The sequence below is a fragment of the Heterodontus francisci genome, chromosome 17 (genome assembly GCF_036365525.1).
Source record: "Heterodontus francisci isolate sHetFra1 chromosome 17, sHetFra1.hap1, whole genome shotgun sequence".
NCBI lineage: Eukaryota > Metazoa > Chordata > Chondrichthyes > Heterodontiformes > Heterodontidae > Heterodontus > Heterodontus francisci.
In genome coordinates, this window is record NC_090387.1 from 59,790,380 (window position 1) to 59,806,197 (window position 15,818).

Here is a 15,818-nt window from a genome sequence, read left to right on the forward strand (position 1 = left end):
TTTATGCTGGGTTTGTAAACTGTTTCATCTCAGCAATAAATTTATTCTCCCATTAATTCCTGCAAAAATTAAATGTTTGACTGCAATGCCATGAGTTAAGCTCTGGACATGAGCGTAATTCAAATTAATGAGACAGTAGTCCTCATAGTTGTCACTGCCTACATCTTCTTGGTATGCCATCTAAAATATTAACCTTTGCAGGTGCATCTTTCAAAGATTTATCCTGCTGCGTGTTCTAAACTAGTAATGTTGGTCAACATTTCTCTCTCCATTTTGCCAAATGTGAACTCTAGCCCCCTTTGGGTTGGAATGTGGAGTAGGTTTTACATAAAATTTTTTCTCTAGTCATTTCTTGTTTGAACTATTTCCATTGCTCAGTTTGCCAAGGTTCTAGTCATGTTGCTTGTTAGTTGCAGCTCTCTGATTTGAATTAAGAACCATTTTGTTTTATTGCAGTTCTATTATCTATCTCCTTGACATGTATTAGCTGCTTTATTTAATTCAAGAAATTGCCCTGAGGGACATTGAGGGTTATTCATGGCAAAGTCAAAAAAAAAATTCGAAGCTGTCTTCAACATATCATCCGTTCTTTTTTCTGAGCTGGTCCTCGAGTTGCTCTTGAAGTTAAGGAAACTCAGCTCCAGCTTAGACTCTACATCCTTTTGTAAGGCTGGTTTCTCGCATGTAGAGAATGTGTTCAGAAATTATAATGTTCGCTTGCTAGTGGGCAATTAGATTGCTATTTCTTTTGTGACTCGAAATAAAATGGCATTGTTTCTCTGGCAACTAAATTGAAAAGGATGGTGAAATGTCCCACCCACGATTCAGCTGATGTTCTAATGTATTTTGGAATTGCTTCTGCTCTAGGAGTTGACAGATTCAGTGAAGATATCAAGCGAATGACCGGCTTCAAACCAGGTCTCTACTGGAGGCTCTGCTGGAAGTTTGTTAGTCCAGCCTTTTTACTGGTAAGCAAACAGTAGTAAAGTTGGCCCAATGTCTTAAAATAATGTGAAACTTCAATCAATAAGACTGGCTGTCAACCCAGGTGGTGGAATACCTGCTTCTTCACTATCGGTCAATTTTGTATTTAAAGTAGCAAAATAAAAGGCTGAGGGGAAGGCAATGGTTTAAATATTAAAGGGGTGTCTGCCCCTCATGCCCACCCACCAATTACTGGAGTCATAGATGAAGTTCCCACAGTGAGAAGGTAGAAAAGGTTTACACACCTGTCCCATTTCACTATAACTGCACCTCCTGTCGATCATGAGTTGCAATTGTGGGGATGTTTGCAGTGCAAACCATTATTCTGTCTCATTTTACTAGGTTGCGTAAGGATCTCAGAGAAAGCTGGAGTGTGTAATGGACCATAAGCTAACTATAATAATTCAAATATTGTTATATTCCAAGGAAAATTTGGGGGATATTTTTAGATGAGGAGGGGAACCCTGTTTGAAGTAAAAATTTTGTAGTATTGCCAAATTTACCAATGTCTAAATATCCTAACATATGGTATTTTCTCCTTAGCATATGTTAATCAAGTTAGCAAGGATCTACTTATAGAACAAAGGAGCCATAGAATTTTACACAGGAGGCTACCATGTCTCTTTAATAGAGCAATCCAAAACTAACCCCACTGCCCCCATCCCTCACCATAGCCTTGTATCTTCCTCTGCTTCAAATAGTTATTGGATTCTGCACTAGGGACCTTGATGTTTGTCAATGTGAAGGAGTTCATGACGTGCACTGTGAAAGTTTAATTTTAAGAAACAAATAGTGCTTTCAGCATTTGTCAACTGGAATTGAGTCTCACCACATTAGGTAAAATTATTAAATTTGCCTGATATATGGATTTTTAGCTAGTTGTTGATATGATAGAATATGTCACATGGATCCTTAAAATCAAACTGAATGCATTGTTACATGGAATTACATAGAATACACAACACAGAAACAGGATATTCAGCTCAACCAGCCCATGCTGGCTTTTATGCTGCGCTTTTGCCTCCTCCCATCCTTCCTCATCTAACCATATTAACATAACCCTCCATTCCCTTCTCCCTCAGGTGTTTATCTAGCCTCCCTTTATTTGTTTATATACTGTTCACCTCAACCACTCCCTGTGAAAATGGGTTCCACATTCTCACCACTCTCTGGGTAAAGAAATTTCTTCTGAATTCCCTATTGGATTTACTGGTGACTATCTTATGTTGATGGCCTACAGTTTTGCTCCATTCCCTCTGTGTCTACTCTATCAAAACCTTTTATAATTTCAAAGATCTCTATTAGATCACCCTCCGCCTTCTCTTTTCCAGAGAAAAGAGACCCAGCCTGTCCATCCTTTCTGGATAGATAAAACCTATCAGGTATCAGTTCTGGTATCATCCTTGTAAATCCTTTTGTACTCTCTCCAGTGCCTCTATACCCTTTTTTATAATATGGCCACCAGGACTGCACAAAGTACTCCAAGTTTGATCTAAGCAAGGTTCAATACAGGTTTAGATGCATGTTCTTCAGAGAAAAAGGAGTTGCTTTAGTTTTTTTTAAAGAAGCAGGGGCGTGGGATTAACTGGACAATTCTTTCAAAGAGCTGGCACAGGCGTGGTGGTCCAAATGACTCCTTCTATGCTGTAAGATTCTATGGGCAGGAATTAGCTCACTCAAAACCCATCCACTTACACGGAGCTAAAATAAAGCTATATGATTCTACTAGAAAATCAATGGAAATGTTGAGACACAACAGCTTGGAATGTTCTAGAAAGATACAAAGGCAAACATGTCATAATTCTAAATTTTCGTGGGTTTTAAATTGTCTTTTTTAAAAATGTGTGCTTTAATTAACAAGAGTGTAAAATTAGCAGGAAAGGACGAGTAACACCTTAGAGTCCTATCACGATCGTTACGTGTGGGAATATGGCAAATCATGAGGTGCACTGATAGGTCAATTGGCGCACTAAAGTAATGGGACAGAACTCCAGTTGTGGCTGTGCGCACTTCACTAATTAAATTAAATTTACTTCCTTGCACATGGATTTACTACGTCATTTTTCCAGCTCATTATCAAGGCAATGTAAAAGGGCATTGCCGAATGGGTGTTTATTGAAAATTTTGTAATACAAGACTTAAAGTGACCAGCAGTTGTTAATATACTGAACAAAGTCAATAAAAAATTTGAAACAACTTTATTTTTTCCAGAAAGTAAATGAATTCTGAATTACGTATGATATATAAAGTAATATATAAAGAGAGATATTCAATTACATCTAATTAAAACAGGAGAAAGCTTTAGGCCAAATATTTGCACGCCACAACAAATGGAAAGTGTATGCTGTGTAGAGCTGGCTCTTACAAAGACCTTCCCCTAAGGTTATACAATTAGTCACATTTACTTTTGGAGTAATAGCATGCTTTTGGCAGGTCTCTGGGCATGCAGCTGGTAGTTGTCAGAAACAAATTGTAAAGCAAGGTAACGTGTCTTATTGAATTTAGCTCCACTGGCATTTCCCTGGCTGCACCTTGCCTCTTTGCAAAAGAATATGTGCAGCCTTTGACATTCAGTTCTGTAAGTCTTCCGTTGGGTAACAGATTTTATGTGACAGGACCAGAAATAATGTTGTGGTCATTGTGGAAAATTGGCAAACAATATGTGCTATGAAACAGATGTTGCGAATCTGTCCCCAGCTAGACCCTTCTCCTTAAATCAGGTTTCCTATACTATAATCGCTCTTAAGAACTTAAAGGAATCCAGGTGCTCAACTGGTAGAACACTCACCTCCCCACTGGAAGTTGCAGATTTGAGATCCATGGTTATCAGTTTGGTAAATCTACCTGTGTCTCATTAGACTGCTAAATGCAGTTCCATGTTGAAATGAACCATATCATCTTTGGAGTGGGAGGGATAATTAAGACGAGCTTTTCTGCACCCTCTAAAGGAGGTCAACTCAATTATCTCTCACTTACTGGCCAACGACACAATATAAATTGTCAGTTATGGAGAAGCCTTTAATTACAGACTCAGTTTATCCTGCACTCTTGGAAACAACCTATGAAAAGTTAAAAGTTCCAGTTGAAGATAAAAGGACAAAAATACGGTCTGGAAATCATAGTCAATAATGACCACAAAAATGATTTTAAAAAGATAAGAGAGCATGAACCTGGGAAATACCACTTAGCTGTTCTTTTCATTTACCATATATTATTTTCCCTGTCATGAAGTCAATCACATTATTTAATCTCCTAAAAGAACATTCCACTGTTTCTTCTTGTGTCCAGAGGTGAATTAGGCAAAACTACAGAACATTTAACTAAATTGCACACCCGGGGCTGGATTTTAAGAAGCCCTGGATGTTGTGATCCATGGCTGGGGGTGGGGCCTGAAGGTGGCTCTGGATGAGGCCCTCCACGGACCTTGATGGTGGCAGGACCTGGCTCGATCCTCCCGGTGGCGGCGAGGCTTCCTGGTGGCCTCCCTGCCACTGGGTGACGGGACCACAACTTCAATCGTCAAATCAGTGAAATTAATAAATTTAAATATACTTGGGTCTCATCTTGAGAGCCCACCACGATCTTTGGCCTGGCAGCCGGCACTCCTGTGCCTTCGAATCCCCATCTGGGGAAATGAGGCGCAACACTGGTGGGGAGGAGGAGGTAAATTTATCAGTGTGGTGGGGGGGAGGGGGATCAGGGTCAAATTAACATCATGGTGCAGGGGATGGTGGGAAGGGTTGTAGTTTAAACTTTGTGCAGTTTGGAGGGGTAAAGGTAAGTGTTTTTGGGGGGAAAGGGCAAATAATTAATTTAATTGTTATGGGGGGATGGGAGAGGGGCAAAATAAATGTATTCATTTAATTTTATTCCATATATCTTTAAACCGTTAAATAAGCCAGTAAGGCTGTCAGCCCTTTAAATATGGCATCAGTGCCTGCGCATTGGCAGCTAATGACATTGCCGGGGACGGACAGCCCACCCCCTCCACGTGATTGGGGGGGTGGGGGGCCGGCCACCCAGTTATTTAAATGAGCCATCGCGCTTAAGGTCAAGGCGGCTCTTGCGCGGGCAAGCCACTATTTTTTGTGATCGGCAGCGGGCTCGTAGAATCCAGCCCTTGGGTTTCTTTCCATGGACATTTCCTTGGTGTCAGAAGCTCAGAGAACATTGTGTACCAGATAATATTTCTTTATCTCAATGATTACACTTATAACCTTCAGTCCTGTTTCCAAGCAGATATTTAACAATCTCTTTTTTAAGGAAGTTCATCAACACAGCATTAATTGTTTTTCCTCAATGTCTGTCCCATTTAAATGGGAGAAAAATCATTTTGAATCTCTAATGAGGTTCGTTAATCATATGCTCATACCTGGTATTTGTGTACTCACCATTCAAGTTTAGTAGCCTACCAGTAACTGAAGAAGAATTGGGCAGGTTCTTTCTGGGCTGCTCCAACCCACCTGATTTTCTAGTATTTTCTGCACCCAAATGATTCAATGGGCCACGGCGTGGGGGACAGTAAAATGACAGCCATCCCACAGCTGCCATTCGTACTCCACCGCCTTAGGAACTCCATTGCCAGGGACATGGCGGCTGCCCCCTCTACTTCATTGGGGGTGGCCACTCCGCCCAATATTTCTTGGTGCAAACCAAGAAAAAACCTTCCCTATAATTATCTCCCATATTTTGATCAGGCACCAATATTTATTCATATGTGACAACCATATTAGCCACCCTCCACATCTAGTCCCAATTAGTGTTGTACTGTTTGCACCATTACCTTTGTTTTCCATCTAATTCTGTGGAGACCAGCCTTCATTGTATAAATTTCTTCCGCATGTGAAAGCATTCCAATCTTCTACAAAGGCAATTTCCCCTTATACAAACTATTTGACAAAACAACTATTAAGCTAATTAAAGAAAGAAAGAGCTCAGGATGACCCATAGTACTTTTTTGAAGTGTAGTCAATGCTATAATGTAAAGCAACGCGGCAGCCAATTTGTGCACAGCAAGGTCCACAATCAGCAATAAGATATTGACCAATTATTGTTAATGATGTTGGTTGCTGGATAAATATTGACCAGGATGCAGGAGAGATCTCTTGTTCTTTGAAATAATGCTATGGGAGCTTTTCTGTCCAGCTGAGAGGGCAGAGGGTCTCAGTTTAACACCTCATCTGAAATACGGCACCTTGAACACTGTAGCAATCCCTCACTGATGCATTGAAGTGTCAGTCTAGATTATGTGCTCAAATCTTTGGAGTAGGGCTTAAACCCACAACCTTCTGACTTAGATGCATGAGTGCTAGAATGTGCCAAGGCTGATATTTATCCTATTTATTCTTTCCATGTACCTGAAGCAACATAGATAGCATCACTTTCCATCTTCCAATTTTTATTGTGTATACCACAACTTTAAATTTCTTCTTCAGTTCCTCATCCTTCTCCCCATGATATAATTCTTCCCCACTTGAAATATTGGTTTTGGCTTAGTGCCAAACACCCCTCTGCCAAAATTACCTAATCAGTCATTTCTAGGGTAAATATACCTTGCCCTTGTTTCACAAAACAATACTTACAGCATCTGCTCACAACTCGTTATACAGATGTCTGGCTAATGAGTCCTCCATTTTTAAGTCTTGCGTAGATTCATCCTGCCCTTCAATCACCTGAACCCTTCCACCTTGTGCCATCACTTCATCTGTTTGATATTTGGCTCCAGGTTATCTTCACCTGTCTTACTTGTATCCTGCCTGTTGTCTAGATGTAGAAAGTTGTGACCTCTGCTCTTAAGGCACTGTACCAAGAATTTTAAAATAAATCTGTTTTAATATGTGAAATTCTGAATTATTTTTGCATTGGTTTGGAAATATTTGAGTTTTTACTTGAGTTTTATAAATAAATGTTCACTCTAAAGCTATAGATTGTAATATTTATTCAAATTCTGCTCTTTGCATTACCCTCCTTCATGGGAACTTTACAGTTCTAAGTAACACGTTGCATGTTTCTTTTCCTTCTGTCAGTTTGTAGTGATTGTCAGTATTGTGAAATTCAAGCCTCTAACCTACGATGAATATGTATTTCCAAACTGGGCAAATCTTGTTGGATGGGGAATAGCAGTGTCTTCAATGTCACTAGTACCAATCTACGCCGTCTACAAACTCTTTACCGTTCGTGGGACTTTAAAAGAGGTTGGTATTGGTATACCTTGATCATTTAAAATAAAATTGCACTATGAAGGATTAAAAAGGAAGGATACATTTTGTAAGGAGGCTGTAGCCTTGTTTTTGTGATCTAGGTGTAGTTTACACCAAAATGGTTCAGAGTAGAATTTAGATGCTTCAGGCAATTTTGAGGCCTCCTGCCTGGGGGAACCTTGAAATGGCAGGGAATGATTCACCGACCAGTTCTTGCCTACCAGTGTGGGCATCCCAGTCTTCCCCAGGGCCTACCCCTGGGTAATCAGAGTACTCACTTCAGCCAGGTGCTAAGTCCTATTAATATGCAAAATGATATACATAAGACCCCAATTATCATCTTCCAACTGTACTAGATGGTATACTGTACTATTTTCACTCCATCCAGTATTAGCTGCGAGTCCAGCCAAGCAGCAGCCCAGCAGATATTTTTTCATTTATTTTTGAAGAGCTAGGCGTGCTCCTCCGTATTCCATTTAAAAAAAAACTTGGTCCTTCCTCTGCCAGACGCACTTTCTTCCAGCCCCAAGGCTGTTTAGACTACCTTGCGATAGCCTGGAGCTGGCGAGCTGTTCCAGGGCACTTGTTTCCTACTTACAACCCACTGGCCCAATACTCATGGGGGTGTCTCCCTGTCGGGACTATTGGGCAATTGACCATAAGCTGGCTACCTGACCATAGCTTGTTGCTGAAATCGACTTCAAAGTGTGAGGTTTGCACACAACTTTCCAATGTCAGCTCATCAGTGAAGATTTGGGCATATGCAGGATGCACACTGGTGGTGGGAGAACAGGAAATTGTAAGTGAAATTTGAAAGGATTGGGACAAGTAATGAGGGAGTGTCACAATAGGCTGACAAAAGTTTGAAAAGCCTTTGGAATGGGCCACTGAACCCATTGGCAGCCTTCGTCAAATTTGAAGGGGGGAGAACTGAGAAGTGACTGGCAAAAATGAAGAAACCCAAGATACAGATATGAGGTTACAGACAAATGATGTTCAGTCCAGCATCCATCACTTGTTTGATGGCAGCTGAAGTAGAAGTGGTGTCGCATGCGGTGTTTGCAAGGAGGATGGCGGCCCTTCTTTGCTGCTCCATATCATCATCCCCATAGCTCAGTGTTGCAGCATCCCTGGAAGAGGCTGGAGGCCACAATGACCTTGAGAGATATGTTGATTCTTTTTCTCTGCAGTGCTGTGATTGTGTTGCTTTCTGTACCATATTAGGGCATACGCCCCAGCACAACAACATACAGTCCCACACAGAAACAGAAAATGCTGGAAATACTCAGCATTTCAGGCAACATCTGTGGAGTTAACTCTGTTTTTGTCTCCACAGTTGTTGACTGACCTGCTGAGTGTTCCCAGCATTTTCTGTTTTTGTTTCAGATGTCCAGTATCTGCAGTATTTTGCCTTTGTGTGGACATAAATACTGTCCCACCATAATGCATGTAGTAAATTAATTCCAGTTAACATGTTAATCTAAATTTGAGTGCACCAACCTCCACTTGCTGCTGATTGAAACAAATATTCTTGAGATGCAAAACAAGTTAAAGGAAGTTTAGAAAGGTGACTGGTGTACTTTGAGTTACCTGTTCATGTGGTCAGTAAGATTAGGCCATGTTTTGCAGTTAAAATTACAATAAGGCTAATGGTGCTTGCTGCTGTTTATGCATAGGGTGAGGGGCAGATGCGAGGTTAAACATGAATAGCCAAAAGTTGCCATCTGAGTTGTGCTGTTCTGCCACTAGCTGTTAGAAAATGGTACCTCTCTGTCTGCCTTACCATTGAAATGCATTGAATGGCATGATGTTGTTGTATTCGCATGAGAGATAATAACTAAACTCACTGCAGAATGTTACGGCTTGTTATTTCAAGCACAAGTACCCTTTTAACAATAGGATAACTGTTAATTACTGCCAACTAATCTCTCTAGCTCTTATTACAAATGTGGAGCCTCACTCCTTAAGACTTTAATTGATATTAAAGATTTTAAAATGCCAAATATAAAATTTGTTTTCGTTTTACCTTTTTCTTTCTGTCTCCTTTCGCTCTCAATCCAATCTTTCCTTTTTTTATTTCTCTTTCTATATCTGATTTGTGTTGATTTCACCTCTTTAATTTACAATTTCTTCAGTCCTTGTGCTGTTACTTTTACAATCCTTCAATCTGATTGGTTAAGGAGAATACACAGTTGCTTTCCCTGTTCACTTAGCTCCCAGATGCTCAGTTTCTCTTGCTGTCATGTTATAAACCTAAACATGCAAGGTTAAGTCTAACTAAAGGCAGATGGCGTTACAGAAAATTATGGTCCAATATCTTTTTGCAATGGAATTGTTGTTTCCACAGGCATCATTATCTTAAAGTCCACTTAAGCCTACAAGAGCACAGAATGTTAAAATGATTAATTTATCTCTTTGATCAAGTTTTTGCTCACCTGTCCTAATGTCTCCTTCTTTGGTTCAGTATCAATTTCTGCTCCTGTGAAGTGCTTTAAGACATTTTACTACATTAAAGACACTATGTGCATTTATATTGTTGAAAAGAAGCAGCAGTGTCTACTAGGTTTAACTAATCAACAAGGCCTGTAGTAAGTCTCTAATATAAAATATAGTCATCCACCAGACTGTTTTCAATGTGTAGTTCCTACTATGATTCCAGTTGTTAAGTTCTGAAAGCAATTTATTTGGAAACACTCACTGTCTCAAGACATAGTTGTGGAACAACACTCATTACGGTCGTAAGATATGATTTATTGCTGTGAATCATGAAAGCAGTTGTTCATTGTCGAGTGTCAAACAATAATCCTTTAAAAGTTCTGAGAAATTGCTTGCATTTCGGAGTAGTTTTTCTACTTTTTTTTCTGTGAAATGTATCCGAAAACAATTTTTGACATATCAAAAACACTGGAGAGGCACCAATGAATCAAGATGATGTTCTACCTGTTACACCTATGGGGAATTGCATCTTTGAAATATTTTTAATATATTGTTTGCTAATATAATAAACTACAGTTCTTTTAGGTGAAAATCAGAACACATACTTAGTGATTTTTGTGGGATTTTTAAAGTTCACATAGCGAGAACAAAATATGCATGTTCAGTTTAAGATATTCCCTTTGTTTTAGGTTACTTATCGTTCCTAGAACTGGAATGCCATGATACATGCCATGCCTTTTTTTTGAGAACATGCTTTGCTTTTTTTTGATAAAAAGGACTGATGTTGGTCTTCAGAATAACATCTGCAGCAAAATCCTAAATCTTGCCAGCTGAAAGAAAGGTTGCATAGAACAAAACTGGACAGCATAAATAAAATGAGGGGCGGGCAGAATTGGTCGAAAATGTGAAGTGGGTAAATTTTAGAGAGTAGCTTTACAAATGATTACAATGAATGATGTGCCTCTCCTTTTAGAGAATCGCATACTGCATCACCCCTGAAAATGAACATTATCTTGTGGAGCAAGGAAAAGTGCAACAGTTTAAGGTAAGTAAAACAATTCCTACTAAATCCATTAAAGTGCTGCATTTTGCCAATGTCCAAAACCAAGTGAATATTGTGTCTGTATGTAGCTTTTTTTAACTGTCATTTGATCACATTACAGCTCAAGCACTGGCTTGCAATATGAAAGCTTCCAAAACAACTAGAACACAATATGAGGTGCAATGGAAATAATAAACTCCTGGACTTTGAAAGCTTTTTCTATGAAAGTTTCAGAAATGTCAGATTCCATTACAGCTCAAGTTCAGTGCCATATCTGTCATGCTATAATGTGGCTGGCTGACCTCCTGACCTTTGGGTAATAGCACAGGAGAATTATTTATTTTATAACTCCTGCTTTTTTTTCATTCACTGAGTATGACAAACTGCAGCTGTCTACATAGCATTTATTATTTAATCTGGAATATTACCATTTCCTTTATTAGCACCACAGGCATACATTTAAAAAAAACAGACATTTGAAAGCATTCAGCAGTATTTTCTGACTAATTTCTTGTCAGTACAAAAATGAAGGTAAACAGTTTGTACTGTATTATTTTTCTTTTAAAAATAAATCTGATATTGCAAACTGACATGCACATCAGCCCACACCATTTCTTAACTAGCAGTACTAACAGAAAGTCATCAATCTATTTGATCAATCATGTTTTCAACAATAAATACATCCACGTATGCTTTGAATTTGTACATTTGTAAAATGTAAACTTCCTTTGGGACTCTGTCTCCTCCTGTTTATTTCTACTGCTTATAAAGTCTTAAGTTACTGCCAATGTCTTTTCAACATGCTCCTTCCGATCAGACATTTTGGGTGTAATTTCCGTCAATCATAACGAGAAAGAAGAGAATTCCACCTCTGAGGATAGAGTTTCCATTTGGCAAATTTCATGTAGAAACATTAACCCACACACACTAGCTGGGATTTTGTTGAGGTCCCAACATCGGTCTCCGTGGCGGGGTGGGGGCCAGAAGAGCACACTGGCAGTGGTCCGCCACGGAGGCCGATGCCTGGATTGCCGGGCCCGGTCTTCTCGGTAGCGGCAAGACTCCGTGGCGGCCCCTCTCCTGCCACTCAGCGACGGGACCCAACTTTACATTTTTTAAATAAAGGAAATGCATATATTTACATACCTTTCACCACGATCTTGCTGGCTGTCTTCCGAGCGATGGCCAGCACACCCGTGCTTTCACTTCCCTGTCCAGGGAAAGCTGGTGCCACTGAGGTGGGGAAGGGGGGAGCTCTGCATTGTAGTGAAGTTGGGGAGGGTGGTTGGTGGGAAGGGGTCAATTCTGCATTTTCGGTGTATTGGGGGGAGGAGAAGAAGGGTTGAATTCTGCACTTAGGTCAGTTGGGGGAGTGGTGAAAGGGGTCAACTCTGCACTAGGTGCAGTTGGGATGGAAAAGGGTTAATCTGGGTTTTTCTGGTGTAGTTGGGTGGCGTTGAGTGAGTCTAATTTTATCTTTTGTTGCAGTTTGGGGGGGGGGGGTGGCAGCCCTTTAAAAATGGTGCCAGGGCCCACCCCTCCCACGTGATTGGGGTGGGCCACCCATTGTATGCAGATGGGCCGCCATGTGCTAGATTGCGGCAGCGTGCAGCCCACATTTTTGACCCGCCGCCAGGAGGGGTGGCAGGAGAATGAAATTCAGCCCACTATATTCCTGTGTGCACTACTTTTATTCCTAAGGTCACCTGTGTAAATGCTTGTGTCAAAATACTGCGTAAGAGGATGTAGTTCAAATGTGTTAAGCATTCCTACGTGAACTTTGCCAATTGGATCTTCCACTATCTTGTTTCTAAAATAACGATGGAAATCCAACCACCTACATGGGCAGATTGAAAACTTCCGCATTTACAAATTGGGCTTGATTTTGAAATCCAAGTTAGGAACTGCTTCGCTCATGCGACGCTGTCTTGAAATATAAATGTCCTAATTGGGCCGGTGGTGAGCTCTGTGCTAATTCGTGGCGTCGTGCGTAACCAGGAGGCTGGAGATGTCTGCAGAGTGAGAGCAGCAAAAGCAGACAGCACCCACGATGGGCCCTGCTGCTGCTTTGCAGATGAGAGCAGGCAGCACCTCCAGAGGGCCAGCAGCCTCACTGAACACAAAAGTGGCCAAATAGAAAGTAAAGCGTACAATCCTGCACAAGATCCCCCAGCTCCCAGAACTTTTCAACATTAAATAAAAACTTTACCTTCTGCCCACTTTGAACCCGACAGTTGTGCTCTAACGTGCACCAGCCTGTTTGGGTTCGGCGATTTCAACTTTGAAAATTGCCTTCTCGCCCTCCCTGAACCATTAGCATGCGTCTCAAGGAGCTTAATGGGCCATTAATTGGAGGCGAGTGGGTTTCCTGTTTTTTGATCCCCCCCCCACCTTCGGTCCCCCCCACCTTTGAAAATTCTGTCGCATTCCGGAGGCGGCAGGATCTAGTGCTGCCCTCCAGAAACGGGATTTTCAAATTACACCTGCACCCCTTCCTGACACCATCAGCGTTTGAAAATCCCAGCCAATATGTTTCCCTTCCCCATGCTATTTGTAACAATATACACTTATGTAATGTTTTTCACATCGTGTTTATTATTTATCCATTGAATATGAATTCATAAAGATATCTACATGGGTGTACCATCAGGCTGGATTATATCGCCCCCCCCGATGTCGGGGTTTGTGGCGTCGGGGGCCGGAAAATGCCTTTGGGAGAGAGCCGTCAGGCACCCGGATGCTGAGAGGGCCCAGCTCTATTACCGGCGGCGAGGTCTCGTGGTAGCACCCCCACCACTCGGTGACAGGACCCCAATTAAAATTTTTTAATTCATTAAAATGATTGAATTAATGAAACTCACATCGCCGCCTCATGTCCCGCTGTGATCTTCAGCCCAGCGGCCAGCATTCCTGAGCTTTCAGATCCCCATCCGGGAAAATGAGGTGCCACACTGGTGTGTGGGGGGGGGGGGGGGGTGGGGGGTAAGTTTATCAGTGCGGGATGGGGAGGATCGGGGTCAAATTAGCGTCATGGGTGGAGGGGATGGTGGGAAGGGTTGTAGTTGAATGTTTGTGCAGTTTGGGTGGGGGGGGGGTGGGGGGAAAAGGTCAGATGTTAAAGGTAAGTGTTTTTGGTGGGGTGGGGTAGGGCAAATAATTTAATTGTTATTGGGGATGTGGGAGAGGGGCAAAAGAGATGTATGCATTTTAATTCAGTTTACCTTTAAATATTTAAGTTAGCAGGTAGGGTTGACTGCCCTTTAAAAATGGTGTCAGCTGCCTGCACATAGGCAACTGACGCCATTGCCGGGGACGGATAGCTTGCCCTCTCCACATGATCGGGTGTGGGGGGTTGGTGGCAGCCCACCCTGGCTATTTACATGAGCCACCGCACGGAGGATTGCAGGGGCTAAATGGTGTGCGGCCCACCATTCTTTCATCTTGCCGCCGAGATCAGTGGCAAGATTATAAAATCCAGGCCATCTATTGCATTTAACTAGTACAAGATTATCAACAAAATTAAAATGTCTAAATTTAGTTTTAACCCCCATTTAATGGCAGCACCTTCATAAGAGGTGAGCTATCCTTTTTACCCAAAATTGAAACAAAAGCTATGGCATTAATAGATTCTGTAAAAAGCCCAAGAACTAGTCCATCTCTAATTGGTAGATTAGCACTATAACTGTAAAATGCTCCCATTCAACACCTCAGGCCAAAAACAGAAGGAATTGCAATGTCTCCTCAGTCAATCCTACTGTACCTGATTGTGTAAGGTGGTGTCTACTTTTATCACACAGTCAATGGAATTGAATAATGACCTGGAAAGCATTCAATCAAAGGTGCTTAGTCAATAATGGACTAAAAGAGCAACACTCGTGAAAATTGTTTTTTCGACATTGAATTGAATATTAATAATCCTTACATGAGCAAAGGTTTTATTGTGTTTAAATTGACTTCCTGATCAAAATCTTTAAAAATTCAATTGGATTATAGACAAAGAGATTTTCTAATTATCACAGAGCTGAAATATTTTTAATATTAACATTCGGATGAAATGAAGCATAGAAGTTGAGCTGTCATCAAGTGTGCAGTAATAGTTTCCAGCTGGTGGTAATAGGGACATTATTGTTGCGCCAAAGGTAGAATTTTCTTGCATGTCCTTCACGCTGTAGTGTAGCTGCAGGCTTCATCCTATGGCTACACAAGCCGAGAGGGGAGAAGTCTAAAAACATCTGGTCAGATTGCAACTGCAAGTAGTGGGGAGAAAACTATCACTGAATCGGCTATATTTAACAACAATAAAATGATTGCAACATAAATATTTAGCAAGTGAATGCTAGTCTCCTGCAAATTTGCCATCTGCCCATTTCGTCTTAAATATTTGATAAAAATCCAGGAATTTGCTTGAGTGGGGTGGGGATGGAGGCTTGTTCTCGAACGGCTTCCATAATTTTGGCAGAAATCCTGTTTACACAGCATAACCTGTGTTTCCATCGAATTTACAATAGAATACTGAGGAAATTTCCTGTGTGTGTACTTTAGTTATTCACTCCTTGTAATACTCATATATGGTGACATTCAAAATGGTGCATCGAGTTCTACATTAGGAAAATTGCAGTGAATTGAAAGTTGAAATTTTCACAGTACAGCAGAAGTGACAGAGAATACTTGGTCTGAACTGGGTTCCCGAGCAGCTCACCTAGATGTATTAAACTAGTAGTAAGTGGGACCTTAGTTGTTTTCCTGCCCACCCTAAGGTAACTTGTGATGACTGATTGTTTGTTCGTCGAAGAATGCCTCAATCAACTTTTGCAGAGCAGCCATTGCTGCACTGTCCGTGACGTTCCACTTAAGCAATGAAAATGTTCATTAATTATTTGAAATTTTTAGCCTATCAGATATTCTTAACACATACATTTTTATTCCATAATTGAACTTTGTCTTTTAAACCATTACAAAAAAAAAAATCCAGTCAGCAAACTGTTTTCCAAAGCAAACTGATGACCAAAAAGCCACATGAATAAATTTACTGAGTTGTTTTCTTCCACAGTTTATGGATATTTTTTAAAAATTGCTTTGATTTATTTAGGTTAGATTACCTTTATCGTAAAATTATTAGCATTAAGATTTTTTAAACATTCTTGTATATAATTGTT

General features: G+C 40.8%; 1 protein-coding gene across 1 annotated transcript in view; it reads left to right on the forward strand.

Moving 5' to 3' along the window:
* slc6a2 (solute carrier family 6 member 2) overlaps window positions 1-11,365 on the forward strand; it is a 164,089-nt gene extending 152,724 nt beyond the window's left edge. Inside the window, exons 11-14 of the mRNA XM_068049478.1 lie at window positions 868-968; window positions 7,011-7,178; window positions 10,594-10,665; window positions 10,784-11,365. Of these exons, the coding sequence (XP_067905579.1) occupies window positions 868-968; window positions 7,011-7,178; window positions 10,594-10,665; window positions 10,784-10,807 (365 nt within the window). The 3' untranslated portion in view covers window positions 10,808-11,365. The remainder of the gene's footprint in view (window positions 1-867; window positions 969-7,010; window positions 7,179-10,593; window positions 10,666-10,783) is intronic.
* Window positions 11,366-15,818: the final 4,453 nt, after the last annotated feature.